At 46.2% G+C, this 16529-nt stretch overlaps 1 protein-coding gene across 1 annotated transcript in view; it reads right to left on the bottom strand.

Annotated features, from left to right (window-relative positions):
* The window catches only part of MOSPD3 (motile sperm domain containing 3), a 112556-nt gene that overhangs the window by 64489 nt on the left and 31538 nt on the right, over positions 1 to 16529 (bottom strand). The window contains exon 2 of the mRNA XM_085639811.1: positions 276 to 594. Coding sequence (XP_085495937.1) covers positions 276 to 522 — 247 coding nt within the window. The 5' untranslated portion in view covers positions 523 to 594. The remainder of the gene's footprint in view (positions 1 to 275; positions 595 to 16529) is intronic.

The raw sequence follows: 16529 nt of genomic DNA, 5'->3' as shown, positions 1-16529 counted from the left end.
GCTGCTGGCTAGGGCCAATCAACAGGTAACCCAAATAAACAAATCTGTGTATGATATTCAGTACACCCCCGCCCCCCAAACAAATAGGCATGCCTGCAGTCCTGGGAAAATCCCAGCCCCTGCACAGTTTAGCTAGAAGATGAAAGAAATGCTGTGATCACACTTTAGGAAGTGATGCTTTGCTAACTGACAAACGATCACACAACCTAAAAGAAGTTTACCCCAAGTACAAAACATATTTTTTTTTAGGAGGACTGCAGTTGCTAGCTCTATACCTTTGAACTTCAGCACTGACACAAAGGGGTTGTAGAGGGTGAGCACTTGCTTGTGGCTGCTTTGGTCATCAGCGAAGAAGGCAAGTTCCGCAGGAAACACAAACACTGGGATTACTCCGACTGTGGACGGGAGAGGGGTCTGTGGACCCAAGAGTCCGCCGGGATCCTGACGCCTCCTCCGCCGCTCTTCTTCTTCTCTTTCCAGGTGGTGCTCATTGCCCAGGGTATGGAGAACCCCACGGCGCATCTGGTTCTACTCAGTGGGAGCATCTGCAATCATTGGTCCCATGGGCTCAGGAAAGGTCTCAATCGAACCATCCTAACAGAGGAACAAAAGCAAAGAACGCTCAGTAAAAGGCACTGTCCATCTTTTCACTGTATACGTGAACCTGGGAGTGTTTAGTGCTATAACTCAAAACAGGCGCAATGAGTGAATATATTTAGCCTGTGTATCTGGACAAGGCTGAGCAGGAACAGCTACAGCACTGAATGTTATCTGCTTGTAAGGTATGACTGATTGTACTTTACAACCCACACACACTTTAAAGAGACAACTCAGGATCTATTGGTGCCCGGCACACTCAGTTCCATTTTGGAAATGGAAGCCAGAGGATGCCCAATCAAATCACTATGCTGGTTAAAGGGAAATTGAATATTTGGCATGAGAGAGGAAGAGGGAGGATGGGAATGTCTGGACCACAAAACTAGGGCCAATGATGGTTTGACACCGAGGGCCATAATCAAGGCTGTATTTATTGGCACGTCTTTCTCGCTTGAGAGCTGAAAATGGATCCATGTGATCCACATGGAAAATATTTAAACAAAACTGGAATGAGGAACTGTTAGATTAGCGTCATCCTGGTCTAGTTGACGATGGTCCCAATTTATATATTGGTGGTAAGGATGCTCTGTCGCAATGGCGACGGAGTATCCTTACTGCCAACATAATTGTCTTCTAGCAGATTAAGAAGCGGGAAGACCATTGATGTAACCATGGCGGACACTACTCTATCTCCACCATGGTTAAACCCCTCCAATGGAATAAGGGCCACCAGAGGATGACGTCTATGTCTGCCCTCCTAATTTAGATGGAAGGATATACAGGCCAGTTTTAACTGCCCGTCACCACCAGGAAAACCTGGCAGTAAGGGGCAGTGAAAACTGCTCAATCCTCAATCAAGCATTCCTTTTCATTTTCACAATGAAAAATTTCAATTTGGGATTTTCGGTTTAAAATAAAAAAAAATAAAAAGCAAACAGTCAGAATTCAGCTACACATTTCGCAGAAGAAAACAATGTGAAGCCCATCAGTGAAGAAGATCCATGAATGAGAGTTAAAGCCAGAGGTTTTGTCGGAAATAACTGACATTTTGTGGAAGCATCTTTCATACACTTTAAAACATACGTGATAGGAAAATAACATGATTGCACAAGTAAGTTACAGGCATAGATGTGACTGGGGAATGCGTTTCATTAAATTGGTGCAGAAAGATTTTATATACTTTGCATCCTCTTTCTCGGACTCTCACATTTATCCATAAACACAGGAAGCTGATGATGAACCAGACAGCACCAAAGTGGTCAGGTAGGGGAGGGGCGTGGCCTGCTGAGCTGCGCAATGGCCGTTCTGTGAATGAGCTCTGCCGGCCGAGTATTAATCTTGCAGTAATCCTTCTCTTTAGAGAGCTACCATAATGCTGCACATTCGCCCAACGGGAGCCGGCGACGCGGGGTGCAGATCGCTGTGTCACGCGTCCCTGAGCTCCGTTCCGGAGCCGAGCTGTGTGACTTGCTGAGGCTGGGCCGGCCGCGTGCACTCGTCCTGCTGCTGCGCGGGCGGGCTGACCTTGTAATCGAGCCCACGGCGGTCCACGAGGCAGAGGCCCCGGCCGGGGTGGCTGCGGAGCGCTTCCTCATACATCTGAGGCATTAGAGGTATGCATCAACCCTGCTGCAGAGACGTGTTGATTTGTCCGAGGATCTCTGCCCACGCTGCCTGGGCTCAGACGGTGAGACGCGGTGTGAAGTGGAGATGCGGTGATAGGGGAGGTGGTGGCGTCATCCTGAAGATTGCTTGGGCAAGGAGCCTGCCCGTGGTTCTTTGGTGGCGCACATCGGGCCAGAGCTAGGGCCTCGTCCGTCCAGGAGCGCGACTGCTGGCGCTGCCATGATTGGATGTATACCTGGAGATTAGACTGAGGGCAGACGCGCGCTTCATGCGCCATTTTGTACCTGAGAGCCTGAGTTTTCCGCAGAGGCACTATTAAAATAGAGGGCCTACAGGTGCACTGAATTCTTAGTCTGCTAAGTGTGTATGGGTCGCGCTGGTGAGACACTCCGTGGACCTTGTTTGGGTGGAGCTGCGACCTGGGTGAATTGGTGATCCCATTAGGAGCGTTGCCTCTCCGCATTGTATGTCGGATACCGCAGACATATCCATTGTCTGATTGACATGCGGGAGGTCCCCCTGACTACCCCTGCAGGCCGCGACTGTAGGCTGCCCCCCGTGGACTCGCAGATCATAAGTGGGCAGGTAGCGGGAGTGGAGCGTCCGGGTGTGTGCCATTCGCGCGGCAGGCGGCTGGTGAGCCCTGCTGGAGAGGACGACGACGCCTGCACCAGACATGGGGAAGCAGGACGCAAAGCAGCCGATGCGGACCTTTGACCAGAGGAGGACCACGAGACTCACGGAATCCGACCCTGAGGCCGGTGCGGAGAGGCCGGTGCGGAGAGACCTGCGGAGCCACAGACGGAGGATCGGGGGGAAGACCTACGCACTCTGATGCTTGAGATGCGGTCTAGCTTGCGGAACATCAATACCAAGTTGGATGCGCTCATTACCCAACTAGATGCTGTCAAAACCCAAGTGGGGACTCATGAGACCAGACTCTATGTACTTGAAAATAAGGTTTCTGACTTTCATGAGTTCCAAGTGGAAACGAAGGAACAACTTCTACAGATGGACAGTGTTGTGTTTAATCCGCGCCAAAAACGAGGATTTGGTGGCGAGGTCGCGCCGCAATAACCTGCGTATCAGGGCATACCGGAGATCCAAGATGGAGACCTATGTGGATGACCTGCTGCGGGGGCTCTTCGACACTCATCTATCTGCGGTCTTCGCGGTCAAGAGGGCGCACCATGCCCTAAACCACCTGTCGGAGCCCCGCCCAGACCCATTCTGGCTCGGATTCTCAACTACCAAGACCGGGACTTGATTCTGCATCTGGCACAAGAGAAGGGGAAGATCACGCGCAATGGTAATAAAATCTCCTTTTACCCGGACTTTACACCTGCGGTACAGCTGGCGAGACGTGAATTCCTGCCTGATAAACGACTCCTGCTGCAGGCCCAGATCCCCTACTCGTTGTTATATCCGGTCAAACTTAAGATCACCCATGAAGGATCTGCACACTTTTTCACGGATGCCAAATCCGCACTCAAATTCGCAAAACACATCGGTTGGAAGCAGTCCAAACCTGGCTCCAGGGTGGCGGATTCGGCTGATGCCCGACTCATCGACAATGATTTATGGCTCTCCAGCTGTGTCACCTCCTATGTTCCAGTTGTACTGCATAGGGATTGAGGTTGGAGGGCTTGCAAGACATGCTCTCCCTGCTGAACTTTGTTCGTCATGCCTCAGGTTGTTTCCCCCCCTTTTCTTTTTTATGGTTTAACTCTGCTGTGCTGGGGTGGAGAGGTCCAATACGGTGGGGGCCAGCGGGTGGGGCTTGGCAGGCTATACGTCATACCGGGGGGAGTTGGAACACATTAGGTGGACTGTGATGTGCGGACTGCCTCAGCTCCTACCATGGTGCACTGATATGTGGATGTTTTGTTTGAACATTCTCATGCAATTGGTTTAGCTCTCTGCAGTTTCTCGGCCACCCTGTCATGCCAGGGGAGTACGCTGGCTGTCCTGCGCCCCTATGGGAGGATTCCCTTCTGCTCATTGTTTCTTCATGTTGTTGAGGGTGGGTTCTCTATAACCTAATTGGGGAATTGGTGTGGGCGGAGGGTGGGGGGCTGGGTCTGTTATGTTTTAAGCCAATATGACATTATGCCGCTTGATTGTTTGCACCTGGATTACTAAAATTGTGATGTGTTGCCCTTACCCCACTGTATCCCTACAATGTACACAATCAGTCACCAAACCACCAGTTTAAATTTTCTAACATGGAACATCCGGGGATTGAATGACGGTAGAAAGTCCAGGCTTGTGCATGCCTACCTCCAGAGGCACAATATGTGTGTGTGCTACAAGAGACGCATCTCAATGTCGTACCCTCCCCCAGGCTGACGCATAGTAGGTGGGGCCAAGTGAACTCGTCTATATACTCCAACTACTCCTGAGGCGTTGCTTTGTTGAAACGGCAGTGTTTGGATTGGAGGGAAGGGGAATTACACATTGACCCGGATAGGTCAATTGCCCTCCTGGGCACTCTGGGTGGGACCCCAGTAGTGATAGTTGGAGTGTATGGCCCTAATGTGGACTCCCCTATCTTTTTCCAAGACATTTGGGCTAGAGTTAAAGCGTCTGGTTGTGACACGATTATCTGGGGTGGGGACTTTAATGCAATTTTAGACGATGACCTGGACAGGAGGGGGACTTCTCGGACATTACACCCTTATGCTAGTGCGGCATTGAACGCCATAATCTCAGATGGAAAACTGGTTGACATTTGGCGATGTAGATACCCAGCGATTCGGGAGGGCACCTGTATCTCCAAGCATCATGGCGCATGGTCAAGGTTGGACTTCTGGTTGGTGTTGGGTAATATTGCCACCTGGACCAAGGAGGTATCCCATCTCCCCAGATCCCTGTTGGATCACGCCCCTTGCCTTCTGCAATTAGTACTTCCTGAGTCCCCCCCACGCCTATTCTCATGGCGGTTACCACCACATGCACTCTTGGATGAAGCCTTTAAAGAAGAAATTAGAACAGATATTACTGACTATTATACCCTTAATTCCGGTTCGGTGGACACCGAGGCCTCCCTCTGGGGAGCATTCAAGGTGGTTATTAGGGGTAAATGCATTGCTCGCCAAGCCGGGGTGTTAAAGGCCATTCGGGGCTCGCTTGCTTCCCTAGAAAATCAAATTAGAGGACTTGAAACACAATATTACTCCTCCAACGATCCCAGTACGCTAGCTCTTTTAAAAGACAGATTGCTTGACTTTGAGGAGGAGGCGCAGTGAAAGGTCAATTTCTTTGGGAAGTACGCCGAGGCGAGGAGATACAGGGAAGGCGATAGACTGGGGAGGACTCTAGCAGCGATGATTCTTCCCCCACAATCCACCGCTTACATCCCTGAATTGCTTAGCACACATCGCACTGTCATTAGAGACCAGGCAGGTATACTAGACCAATTCTCCTCTTTCTGCTCCAGTCTATACACCGATACTCAAGAGACGAGTCCGGAGGGCCTGCAGTCCTTTCTTGACTCACTTGACCTGCTTTGGTTCAGTCAGAGGCACAGAGATTATTTAGATTTCCCGTTCACAGTAGAGGATGTTTTCTCAGGTAATCAAAAGTATGCCACTGGACAAGGCCCCCGGGTCTGATGGTCTAACCACCGCCTTCTACAAAACCTACTTGGAGGAACTAGCACCGCACCTGTTAGGGCTATATGAGGAAACCCAGACCTCTGGTATTTTACCGCCAACCATGCGCGAAGCAATAATAATTACTCTACTGAAACCCAGGAAACCTGAAACTGAATTAGATTTGTACAGACCTCTGTCATTAATAAACGCGGATGTCAAAATCTTGGCCAAGCTTATTGCTAATAGGCTACAGCCCTTACTTCCCCTGATAGCTCGTCCTGATTAATCGGGATTCATTTCCGGGAGTTCCACCTCCCACAACCTCAGGACTGCTTTCTCAGTCTTACACTACCATCATCCAGACGTGCAGGTGGCTGCGGTTTTCCGTGATGCTACAAAAGCGTTCAACACTCTCGAATGGCCATATCTGTTCGCCATATCTGTCAGCCCTCTGTTTATAAATGTAATCTGTCTGCTATATACACGGCCTACGGCTCGGATCCGAGTGAACGGCCTCATGTCAGGAGTGCCCTCTGTCCCCCTTGCTTTTCGCGATGGAACCGCTGGCGGCACACATAAGACAACACCACATGGCCAGGGGGATTGGGTTTAGCACCAGAAGCCTCCTTATATTGCTTTATGCCGACGATGTCACATTGTACGTGACTGACCCCGCGTCGAACCTGGACCCCCTCCAACGGGAATTTATTAGATTTGGCGGCCTCTCTGGAGTCTCCATCAACTGGTCAGTCATCTTTCCATTGACGATACTACTGCCCCAGTCGTTTCCGAGTTCCCTTTAAAATGGGCGGAAGACACAGTAAAGTATCTGAGCATTTGGATTAGCAGAAACGTGCAGGAAATATGGAATTTTAACTACGGGCATGCCATTACGTGGTTGGAAAAGAAGGTCACAGTGTGGGCCAAGCTTCCGCTGTCCCCGGCATGAAAAATAGCATTGGCTAAAATGGTGGTACTGCCGAAATTTCTTTATTTATTTGCAAATATCCCGATCCCTCTCACACACGCCTGTTTTAAATCCCCCAGGTCCTTGTTGGTTTCGCTGGTGCGGGCGGGCAGGCTCGGGTGTCTTGGGATTTGTTGACGCTTCCGCTGAGCCAGGCCGGCTTGGGAGCCCCGGATATGCAACTGTATGCCTGGTGCACCCAGGCTCAGTTTCTCCACCACTGGGTCCACCCGACTCCCTTTCAACCCATGTGGCCGTGGAGACTGATGCGGCGGCTCCTGACTCTCTCCGGGTGGCTCTCTATCAACCCTACCGTCGTCCTAGAGATGGCACAGACACTGTGTAGACCCTGCGGTGGGCGTGGAATGAACTGCGGTAAAGAGTGGGCGCTTCCATATTATATGGCCCATCTGTACCACTAGCGCATAACCCTATGCTACCCAATATAGGGGACGGAATCAGTAAGGCTGTGACACACAAGATGAACCTACGCGCTTTAGTGGACCTATAACCCAGAGACGTGTTAGACTGCCCCCGGCTGCGGAGAAGGGTCAAACAGTGCCTTTTGCTGAAGTATTTCTCTATTATAAACTACAGACTGCCTGTCGATCCCTACACAACACATTTCCGAGTCCCCCGCCACCCATGCCGGCCTTGGAGAACCTGTTAAGCTCAGCCTCGCCCCGCAGACTTGTCACACGGCTCTATACCCACATGAAGACTTCGGCACCTCTGACAAAGCCGAGAGCACTTCAGGCGTGGAACGACAAACTCCCTGTCCCGCTCACTGAGGTCCAATGGTCATATTGCTGTCGCGAGCTCTCCGAGTTGTCCCCTAATTACAAACTTCGCCTAATACACTTTAAGCTCCTCCATCGATTTTACAGGACGCCAATAAGCCTGCTCCGTATGGGACTGAGGGATGATGAGGGCTGTTGGAGCTGTGCTTTTGGCCCAGCAACTTTTCTCCATACGGCACGGGACTGTCCACGACAGACACCATTTTGGTCCACAGTATTTACAATGATACATCAGATAATTGGAACGCCTGTGACTCCCGTACCCCTGCTCGGCCAGTTGAGCTATGTAAAAGACACACCCGTTAAGGTCCGCAAACTGCATGCATTGCTTCTCCTCTTTGCCAAACGCCAAGTAGCCGTACATTGGGGGAGGAAGAGGGTACCTTCCATTAAGGAGGGGAACAAGGACGTTACGTACGGTCATTCTCAACTCACCACCTTCTGGGAACTAATGCCTCCTACCTCCAGACCCAGAGACATTTGAGAGCCTTTTATTACTTGGCCCAGGAGAGACAGGGTGCGGACGAGGACAAGTCAATCGATACAGGGACTGGAGGGTAGATAGTGAGGGGCGGTGTTGCTGGGCTTCTTATCAGAAATTGTATCGGTTATGCACGATGCATGGGGTGTTGCCCTGGATTTTTGTTTATACCATCACATGTTCTTCTCACAATTGGATTTGCTACGCTGTGCCCACTTACATATCTCTGTTTTTATCAGTGGGCTGCGTATACACTGTGTAACATCTGAACTGTATAGGTGGTGTAGGCTTGTCTATGATTATGTACAGATTGTCTACTGGCTAGTTGTTCACTGCGTTTCTTTTTAAAATATCAATAAAAAAATATAAAAAGGGGTCAGGTAGGTGTAATGTTTCATTCTTTATATACAGTGTGCAAACACCGATTTCATGACTGCGGCTGTAGGGATTTACACCCAGAAAGTCTTCTTTGGGGGTGTCCATGGTGTTCTGTTGGGTTTTAACTGCATATATGTTGCAAAGGGGGGATACAGAGGGAAGTCTAGAGAACAACAAAGTATCTTAGCACTTAACAGGTGACTCTGCAAGGTGCAGCAAGGTGGAGGCACAGGTCTTCTGCCCTACGTCTCAACCCCGTCAGCTGCCTGGTGTAGTTGATGTGGTCTAAATTCAGCAAGTGATGGTGATCCTGATGGCACGAATGTTCGCAGGTAGGTGTGGTACCTAGATCTGGCTCACCTCCCCTAGGGACCTTAATGCGAGCTGTGCAAAGGACCAGACTTTCCATTATCAACAAGAACAAAACAATACATTCACCCTGATTAGTCTAGCACAGGAGGACCAAGAACAAACAACATAATCCTTGCCAAGAGCCCATGACTGTGTTAAAGAGGAAAACAAGTGTGCTTCTTTAAGATAAAAGGATTTTGTATTTGGTTTTTAGGGAATGGTTTACATTCACTGCACCACAGAACTGACCCACATTGTGGGGAGTTTGGATGAATTCATATTGCACTGTCAGCAGTAGCTTGACAACTGTTTGATTTCATAAGCAGTGCAGCATGTGCAGAATGATGGCATCAATATTAAGGGCCTGTGAAGGCATCACTAGTGGGGCACATGCTCTATATTCGGCACTGACGTACCGGTGTGACCCTTGCTCCATGATGTCATCACCATGAGCCGAGGCACTATAAGCATCTCTCCAAGACTTTTTGTTTTATTATTAACTAGTGTTTGCATTCAAGTCTTCTTCTTGGTGGACATATCTAGGACTCTTTGTTCTGAATCATTAGTTTTCACTCTTACTTTTACCACAAACAAGGCTTAATGAATTTACCATTTTTATTGTTCGATTCTTATACTGCACAGATCATGCATTTGGTTGTTGATAAGTTACCCCCTAGTCTGCGTGATCAGATCCCTCTCCACTGCCCGAAGCCAGTGTCAAGTATCCAGAGAAAGAAATCGGAGTTGAATTCTACAGGCGGAAGTGGTGAAGGATATGAGGGAGCCGAACCAAATGTAACTACCTGACCCCAATGATCTAATAATGTGGTTGACAACAACAGTAGTGGAGTGAGTTTCCAGCCTTTACTATGTACCCATAGCCGCCACATCTAAGGCACCTATGAAGTTCTGTTCAACATTCACCTACGGTTTGGTACCAGTCACAACTGACCGCTCCAGTACAGGTGGTGTAGCTTAGAGATGCATCTCCCCATACTGGGTATTCCCAAGCCTCCCTCATGCATTGCGTTTATTATCCTAGGATATTTGTTATTCCGTGCGAAGGCCAACATCTCATTTTCAACATACTTCATTGTTTTTCAGGCGAAATCAAGTGGGAACGTTTGAGAACGTAAGGCTATCTAAGAAAGGAGTTTATGTTTAGACTTACAATCTTGCGAAACAAGGTTATTTCAAGGTTGCATGAAATGTTAAAAATCTTTGTACAATACAGTTAATAAAGACAGAACTTTTGAGATATATATTCGCTCTGGAAAAAAAACAATAGGTTATAGGTTAATTAGCCTTACATGTCACTCTTACAAAACCAGAGAAATTCAGCAGTTATAGTTTCCTGAGCTAACTGTAACTTACACCCCAACAATCCCCTGCTTGCTTATAACCTCACATATTACATCACTCATGACATGGTCAGTGACATCACTGATGACATCTCAAATGACATCACTGATTACATCATCCATAGAACCACTCACACACCCACTCACAGCCCCATACATAGCCATAACTGCTGTATTTCTCTGATTTTTGTATGAGTGAAATGTGAGGCCAACTATAATGTCCCTGTAACCTTTGTTTTTTTCAGTGAATTTGTACGCTTTTTTTATTTATATTTCCTAACTAAAACAGCCCTGTAACCTTTGGTTTCTTCAGTGCATTTCTATTTTTTTTTATTATTCTGTTTCCTAACTTAATGTCCCTATAAGCTTTGTTTTTTTCCAGCGAATGTCTTTTTTTTTTTTTTTTTTTTTTAACTTCACAAATTGTAACCTGTAAAATTCGAGAATGGGTGTGTGAGTGGCTGTTTAGATCTGTGACTGGGTGTATTAGTTCCTGTATGGCTCTGTGAGTGTGTGTATGAGTGGCTTTATGGGTCTTTGAGTGAATCTGTGAGTGGCGCTATGGGTTTGTGAGTGGGTGTCAATGGCTGAGTGGGTGTATATATATCTGAGTGGGTGTGTGAGTTTCTTAGTGGGCCTGTGAGTGGACGCGTGAGTCTCTGAGAGGGTGTGTGTTGGTGGGTGATTCACTGTCTGAGTGGGTGTCTGAGTCTCTGACAGTGTCTGTGACTGGACACATGAGTCTCTCAGTGGGTCTCTGAGTGGGTGTTAGTGTGCCTGAGTGGGTCTGTGAGTGACTACATCAGAATACCAATGGGTCTGTGAGTGAGTGCGCGAGTGTCTGTATGGATCTTTGAGTGAGTGCATGAGAATAAGACTGGGTCTCTGTGTGAGTGGATGAGTGGATCTGTCAGTGTAAGCAAAAGTTTCATTGGGTCTATGACAGTGTGTGTGAGTATCTGACCGAGTCTGTGAGTGGGTGCATGAGTCTCTAGGTGCATCTGTGAGAGGTTGCATGAGTCTCTGAGTACATTAGTGAGTAGGTGCATGAGTCTCTGATTGTGTCAGAGTGGATGCATGAGTCTGAGTGCATCTGTAAGTGGGTGCATGAGCATCTCAGTGGATCTCAAAGTGGGTTCATGGGTCTCTGTGGGTCTGTGTCGGACTAAGTCTGTGAGTGGGTGCGTAAGAGTGTGAATGGGTCTGTGAGTGGGTGTGTGAGTCTCTTAATCGGTCTGTAAGTTGGTGAATGACTGAGACTATTAGTGAGTGGGTACATCAGTGTCGGTGTGGGTCTGTGAGTGGATATATGTCTGTGAGTGCGTGGGTCTCCAAGTGGGACTGTCAGTGGGTGAGTGAGTGAGTCCTATGTGGATCTAGAAGTGGGTGTTGGAGTCTCTAAGTGCTTCTGTTAGTGGGTGCATGAGTCTCATAGTGCTTCGGTGAGTAAGTACTAGTCTCTGAGTGCATCTGTAAGTGGGTGCATGAGTATCTCAGTGGATCTCTGATTGCATAAGTCTTTCTGTGGGTCTGTGTGTGTGTCTCTGAGTGGGAGTAGGTCTGTGACTGGGTGGATGAATTCCTGAGAGGTTCTGTGAGTGGGTGCATAAATGTATTAGTGGATTTCTGAGTGGGTGCATGAGTCTTCAACTGGGTTTTGACTGGGTGTATTACTCTGAGTGCGTCAGTGAGTGGGTACATCATTGTCAGGGTGGGTCTGTGAATGTTTTTTCTTTTGTTTTGCTGATATGCGCAGATTTGCAGCAACATTACAAGAGGGGGCTGCACTGGCGGTCGCAACGAATTCGTGAATATCGTGCATGGGGGAAAAAAACCTGTTTAGTGACATATTGTAGACAGGTAGAACTCCTCAAAGACCCTTATATGCCTCCCCTGGGGTTCGGACTCCTTATACCAAGTTGTGCCATTGGATTTCAACTCCAGGGACTGTCCCGATACACTAAAATGACAGGTGCAACTCTCTGCTCAGGTTGCACCAGCCATTCACAGCATTTCTATTGGCGCATGCATTTGCGATTCGATGCGAATTATCAGCAATCGCAGATATACATATTGGATTTCCTTCAATTTCTCAACAACTACTGAACAGATTGACACCAAATAACAAAAAGCACAATCTGTGGACCAAAAGCTGGCTTTCTGCCAAATGTGGTGTAATTCTGTCCAGCGGTTCAGGCTGTAGGCGTGTCTAAAGACTCTATAAAATTAATATGGGAAACACTTTTATTTTGCCTCCTACCCCCCTTTTTCTGGGCCCCTGCTTGACAGATCACCCCAACACTTTTCATGCTCAACAAGAATCACTGGCACGCTTTTACTGAAACTTTTGTGACGATTCGCCAAACAGCGCCGAAGTTATAGGCAAGTCAAAAAACACTGTTCCTATGGAAACATGGTCCTAATTATAACTACCTACTGACGACCGCCAGTAGGCGATATAGATATATAAATATATATTTGTTTTGAGCCACATTCAGACTATTCACCATTAAATATTTGAGTGAATTATCAGCCCAGCTTAGCTAATGCCCCCTAAGTACATAAGTACATCTCTATTAATTTATGAAAGTTCATTTTGAGACCTAGATCTGCACAGGACTCATGGAGCTCAGAAAAAAGAGCCAGAAGTGAATGTTCAATATCTGACAGAAAGATAACTGGCAAAATGCCTTATGCAAATAGGACTAATTTGTATTGGCGTGGCCTGCTCTTTTTCCCTTGGTGTTAGAATTTATGTTTATTTTGGATACCTGCAGTTCCAGTGAAAGCAAAGCGATAGTGGTGGGCACAGGACATCCATGGCTCATTCCCACAGATGAAGTAATAGAGTCGAAGAGCAAGCCATTCACCCTAATTTGAGTAGATGGGGGGACGGAGTAAGCCAAAGTACAACTTTCGATTTCAGGCGCTAGAATTGTTCCATGTAGCATCTGTTTCAAGTATTGCTGTTAACTTTGCTGAATGCTATTTTAGCACTGAGCAAAATAAGAAGTACATTTTCCTTCTTAAGTTCAGCAATCTCTATTAGGTTAACAGTTAAGCGAATATTGTAGCTGGTTTTTCTATTTTTTATAAATCCTGACTGACAGAATACAGTTGAGGCCAAATATATATCAACCCATTGATCAAAACCTATAAACTAAAAATGTAGGGACTTTCAGAAACTTCAGTATTACTGTTAGTGCGGATTCCAGCTGAGATCTGGTAACCACGCTCAATGGGAGAAAATAGCTGAGGACCTTCGATAGTGGTGGAGCTAGTTCTCATTGACTTTATAAAAAGGAGGGCCTAAACTGGTCTCAAACAAAGCGTGATTTGCTGAACGTTTAATGGGCTCTTTAACTTCCCTAAATGAAATCAGCTCTTCTAGCGCCTTGGTAGTTTTTGGATCAATGAGGGAGAAAGTAAAGCCCCTGATGTTTAGAGGGACGTTTGTCTCTGCTCCTTTGAGCGCTAAATAAAATGGTAAAATAAGCAGGAAAGATCTATATTTTTTATACTAAATCTGTGCAACCATTTTACCCTCTTTGACCTTCTTTTTTTAATGACAAACCAGATACTAACATTGTTAAAAAGTTAGTAAATTACTTCAATATAATGTCCCCATTGACTTCATATTTTTTAGACATCATAACAGCTGAGCCCCCATGCAGGGTGACCAAATTGCACCTTTACTGCCTTTTTTTAATGTGTTTATTAGATTTGTTGCATACAGTTAAACAACAGCATAAGATATTGCTTCAGGCATAATATAGCAGTATCATGTGGTACATGCGATATCTCCTTGCTGAACGAAGTAGCTGGTGGCACACTTGTGCCCTTGGTGAAAAAGTCAATAATAAACACAAACAAGAACTAATATAATAGCAAAGCTAACAAGCTAAGGAGTCTGCACCAAGTGCGTGGAGAGTCATGTGTGTGTGTGTGGGGGGGGAGGGGGGGCAGTCAGGTGGAGCACCCACAAGGAGTATGATCTAGGCAAGATGTGTGAATAGGTCACATTGGGTGGAGGGGGTGAGGCGGCCACAACCTGCCCCTAAACTGTTCTAACACTGAAAACTCTGTACTCTCTCAGCACCACATCCTCCAGTTTACAAGTTTTTCGCAGCGCAATAACCATGACATCTTTGTAATATAAAACAGACAAAAGTGATTCAAAGTTCCTGTTCAATCCAGCAATATTCCAGGGCAGATAATTAACACCAACGTCATCAGGATCTGCAGAATAGGGGTCTTGAAGTAGCCTTTTTTGAATTAACGGTTCACGCAATCCAGTTCCAATCGTTGTCGTGCTTTTCTGATAGTTCCTCTGCCCTGCTCTGATTTAACAATAAAACTCCTATGAGACGCAGCATCCTCGTGGCCGCTAACTCAAACCCACTAACAAGAGATCATAGTTGACCTGTTTATAAAGCTCTGTAGAATTACATCCGTCTTATCAACCAAGATACCTCCCACGTCACCAATATTACGATGTTTGGTTTTATTTCAATCTTGGATGCCTGTAGTTGGTCTACAATTGCTCCCCCTTCCATATAACACTTGAGCTCTGATTCCCTTATTAACTGTTGTTCCAATTCTTCTCTGACTGTGCAAAAAACTATGTGTGCTCCTCGAACAATCCATTGTTCTTGCGTCACTTGTACTACCTTATACTTTAGTTCCACTTTTTTTTCCTCCTGGACACTCGTGAATCTAGCTATGAGCGAAATCAATTCATCCTTGTTCACCATTTTAGCTGCATCCCAAATTACATCCCATCTAATGACCTATGTCATTATCCTTAAAATAATGTTCTAGCTCCTCCTTAAAGGATGCTCGAAGGGTATCATTGTGGAAGGCTAGCTCATTCATTTTTCATGGAGTATTTGAGTGAGCTTCTGTAACAGTAGTTCGCATGTTTATTGAGGCAGGGAGTGATCTGAAACAGCCTGTGGTTCAATATCTTTGGACAACAAGCAATGACTGAAGAGTATTACTTATAAGAAGGTAACCAATCCTAGCATAAGATGTATGGGTATATGGATAAAACGTGCACTCTTTCTCATTTCCACTTTGAGCTCTACATCAGATTTGCCATCCAATAAATCTAATTCTTGTATGATAGAAGGTAGGGTGTTAGGGTGGAATTTACACGCGTGAACAATCGGATGCATAGGGTGTTGAATTCCTATAGCCCAGAGCCAAGGACATAATTTGAAGTAAAGGACAACCCGTTTTCATGTTTATTTTGTCCTTTGGGCAAGTAGGCCCAACCCCCCAACAGCACAAACCCTTTGGCTGCCAGTTTACAGTAGCACATTATGAAACAGGAAAGGGCATCGTCTGCAGTTAGGTAACATTTGTATCCATGGATTAATGCTGTTCGAACTTGTATACATGGTTCATTAATGCAAAGCATTTATTGTTAGGCTGACCACCCTAAGGAAACGTTGTAAGCTCGGAACGCACTACTGATAGTAGTTCCAGTATAAAACTGTGCACACATGTTTGTAAGGTTTAACAATATGACTCTACTTATAATGCTTCCAGAATGCTCTCTGATTAGATACAAATATTTGCAGAAGATGGAAAGCAAGACTGAGGATTCTTTGCTTTAAAAATAAAATGTTCACATAAAATACAACTAGGAAAAAAAACATTTTTCTAAACTACCATGAAATTTCAGGTACCATTTCTTTGAAGCATTATTAAGTATAATGTGTTGAAGCAGGCTAACATTTCCCAAAAATATTCATATTGGGAAATCAGCGTAAGCAGTTTCAACAAGATTATGGAATTGCTAGCATTGAAACCCTACTGTAGGATGAGCCCTGACATAATCACAGAGGGTATTATCAGAGCTTCTATATATGGATATTGCTGCCATAATTTGTCGCCGCACCAAAGGAACAAATGGATTTTGTTACAGGACAAGTAGATTTATGAAGCAACCTGTACCATGGTCAAGTACATATTTCATTAAATGTCACACCCCTGCACGGCCCCTCCGGCATATTTTGCTATCAATGGGAACAAGTCTGAATAAAACTTCACCCTTCCTTCAAGGGGGTCCATAAACTGAAAATAAGGTTAATGACATTCCCCCAATGTACCCCTCACTCTTACTGTGTTGCCCATTTTTATCCTGACAAGCCCCCTCAAGATGAAAGAGAAAACCCTTTATCAATGAGATAGCCACCACCTCTGGTCCTATCAGGCGCACTAGAAAGGAATTGTCTGGGTATCAATAAAAGTTTCTCTGTCGGACATCCACTGTCTTCAGCTGTGTTTGCCCGAGCAGTATTACATCTGCATTTTTTATGTGCAGCCATTTCAAGAAAGCTTCACTTGTGGAGTTAAGGCCCTACA

Source organism: Triturus cristatus, chromosome 12, assembly GCF_964204655.1.
Source record: "Triturus cristatus chromosome 12, aTriCri1.1, whole genome shotgun sequence".
NCBI lineage: Eukaryota > Metazoa > Chordata > Amphibia > Caudata > Salamandridae > Triturus > Triturus cristatus.
The sequence above is the reverse complement of the archived record's forward strand: the minus strand, read 5'-3'. Positions and strand labels throughout refer to the sequence as shown.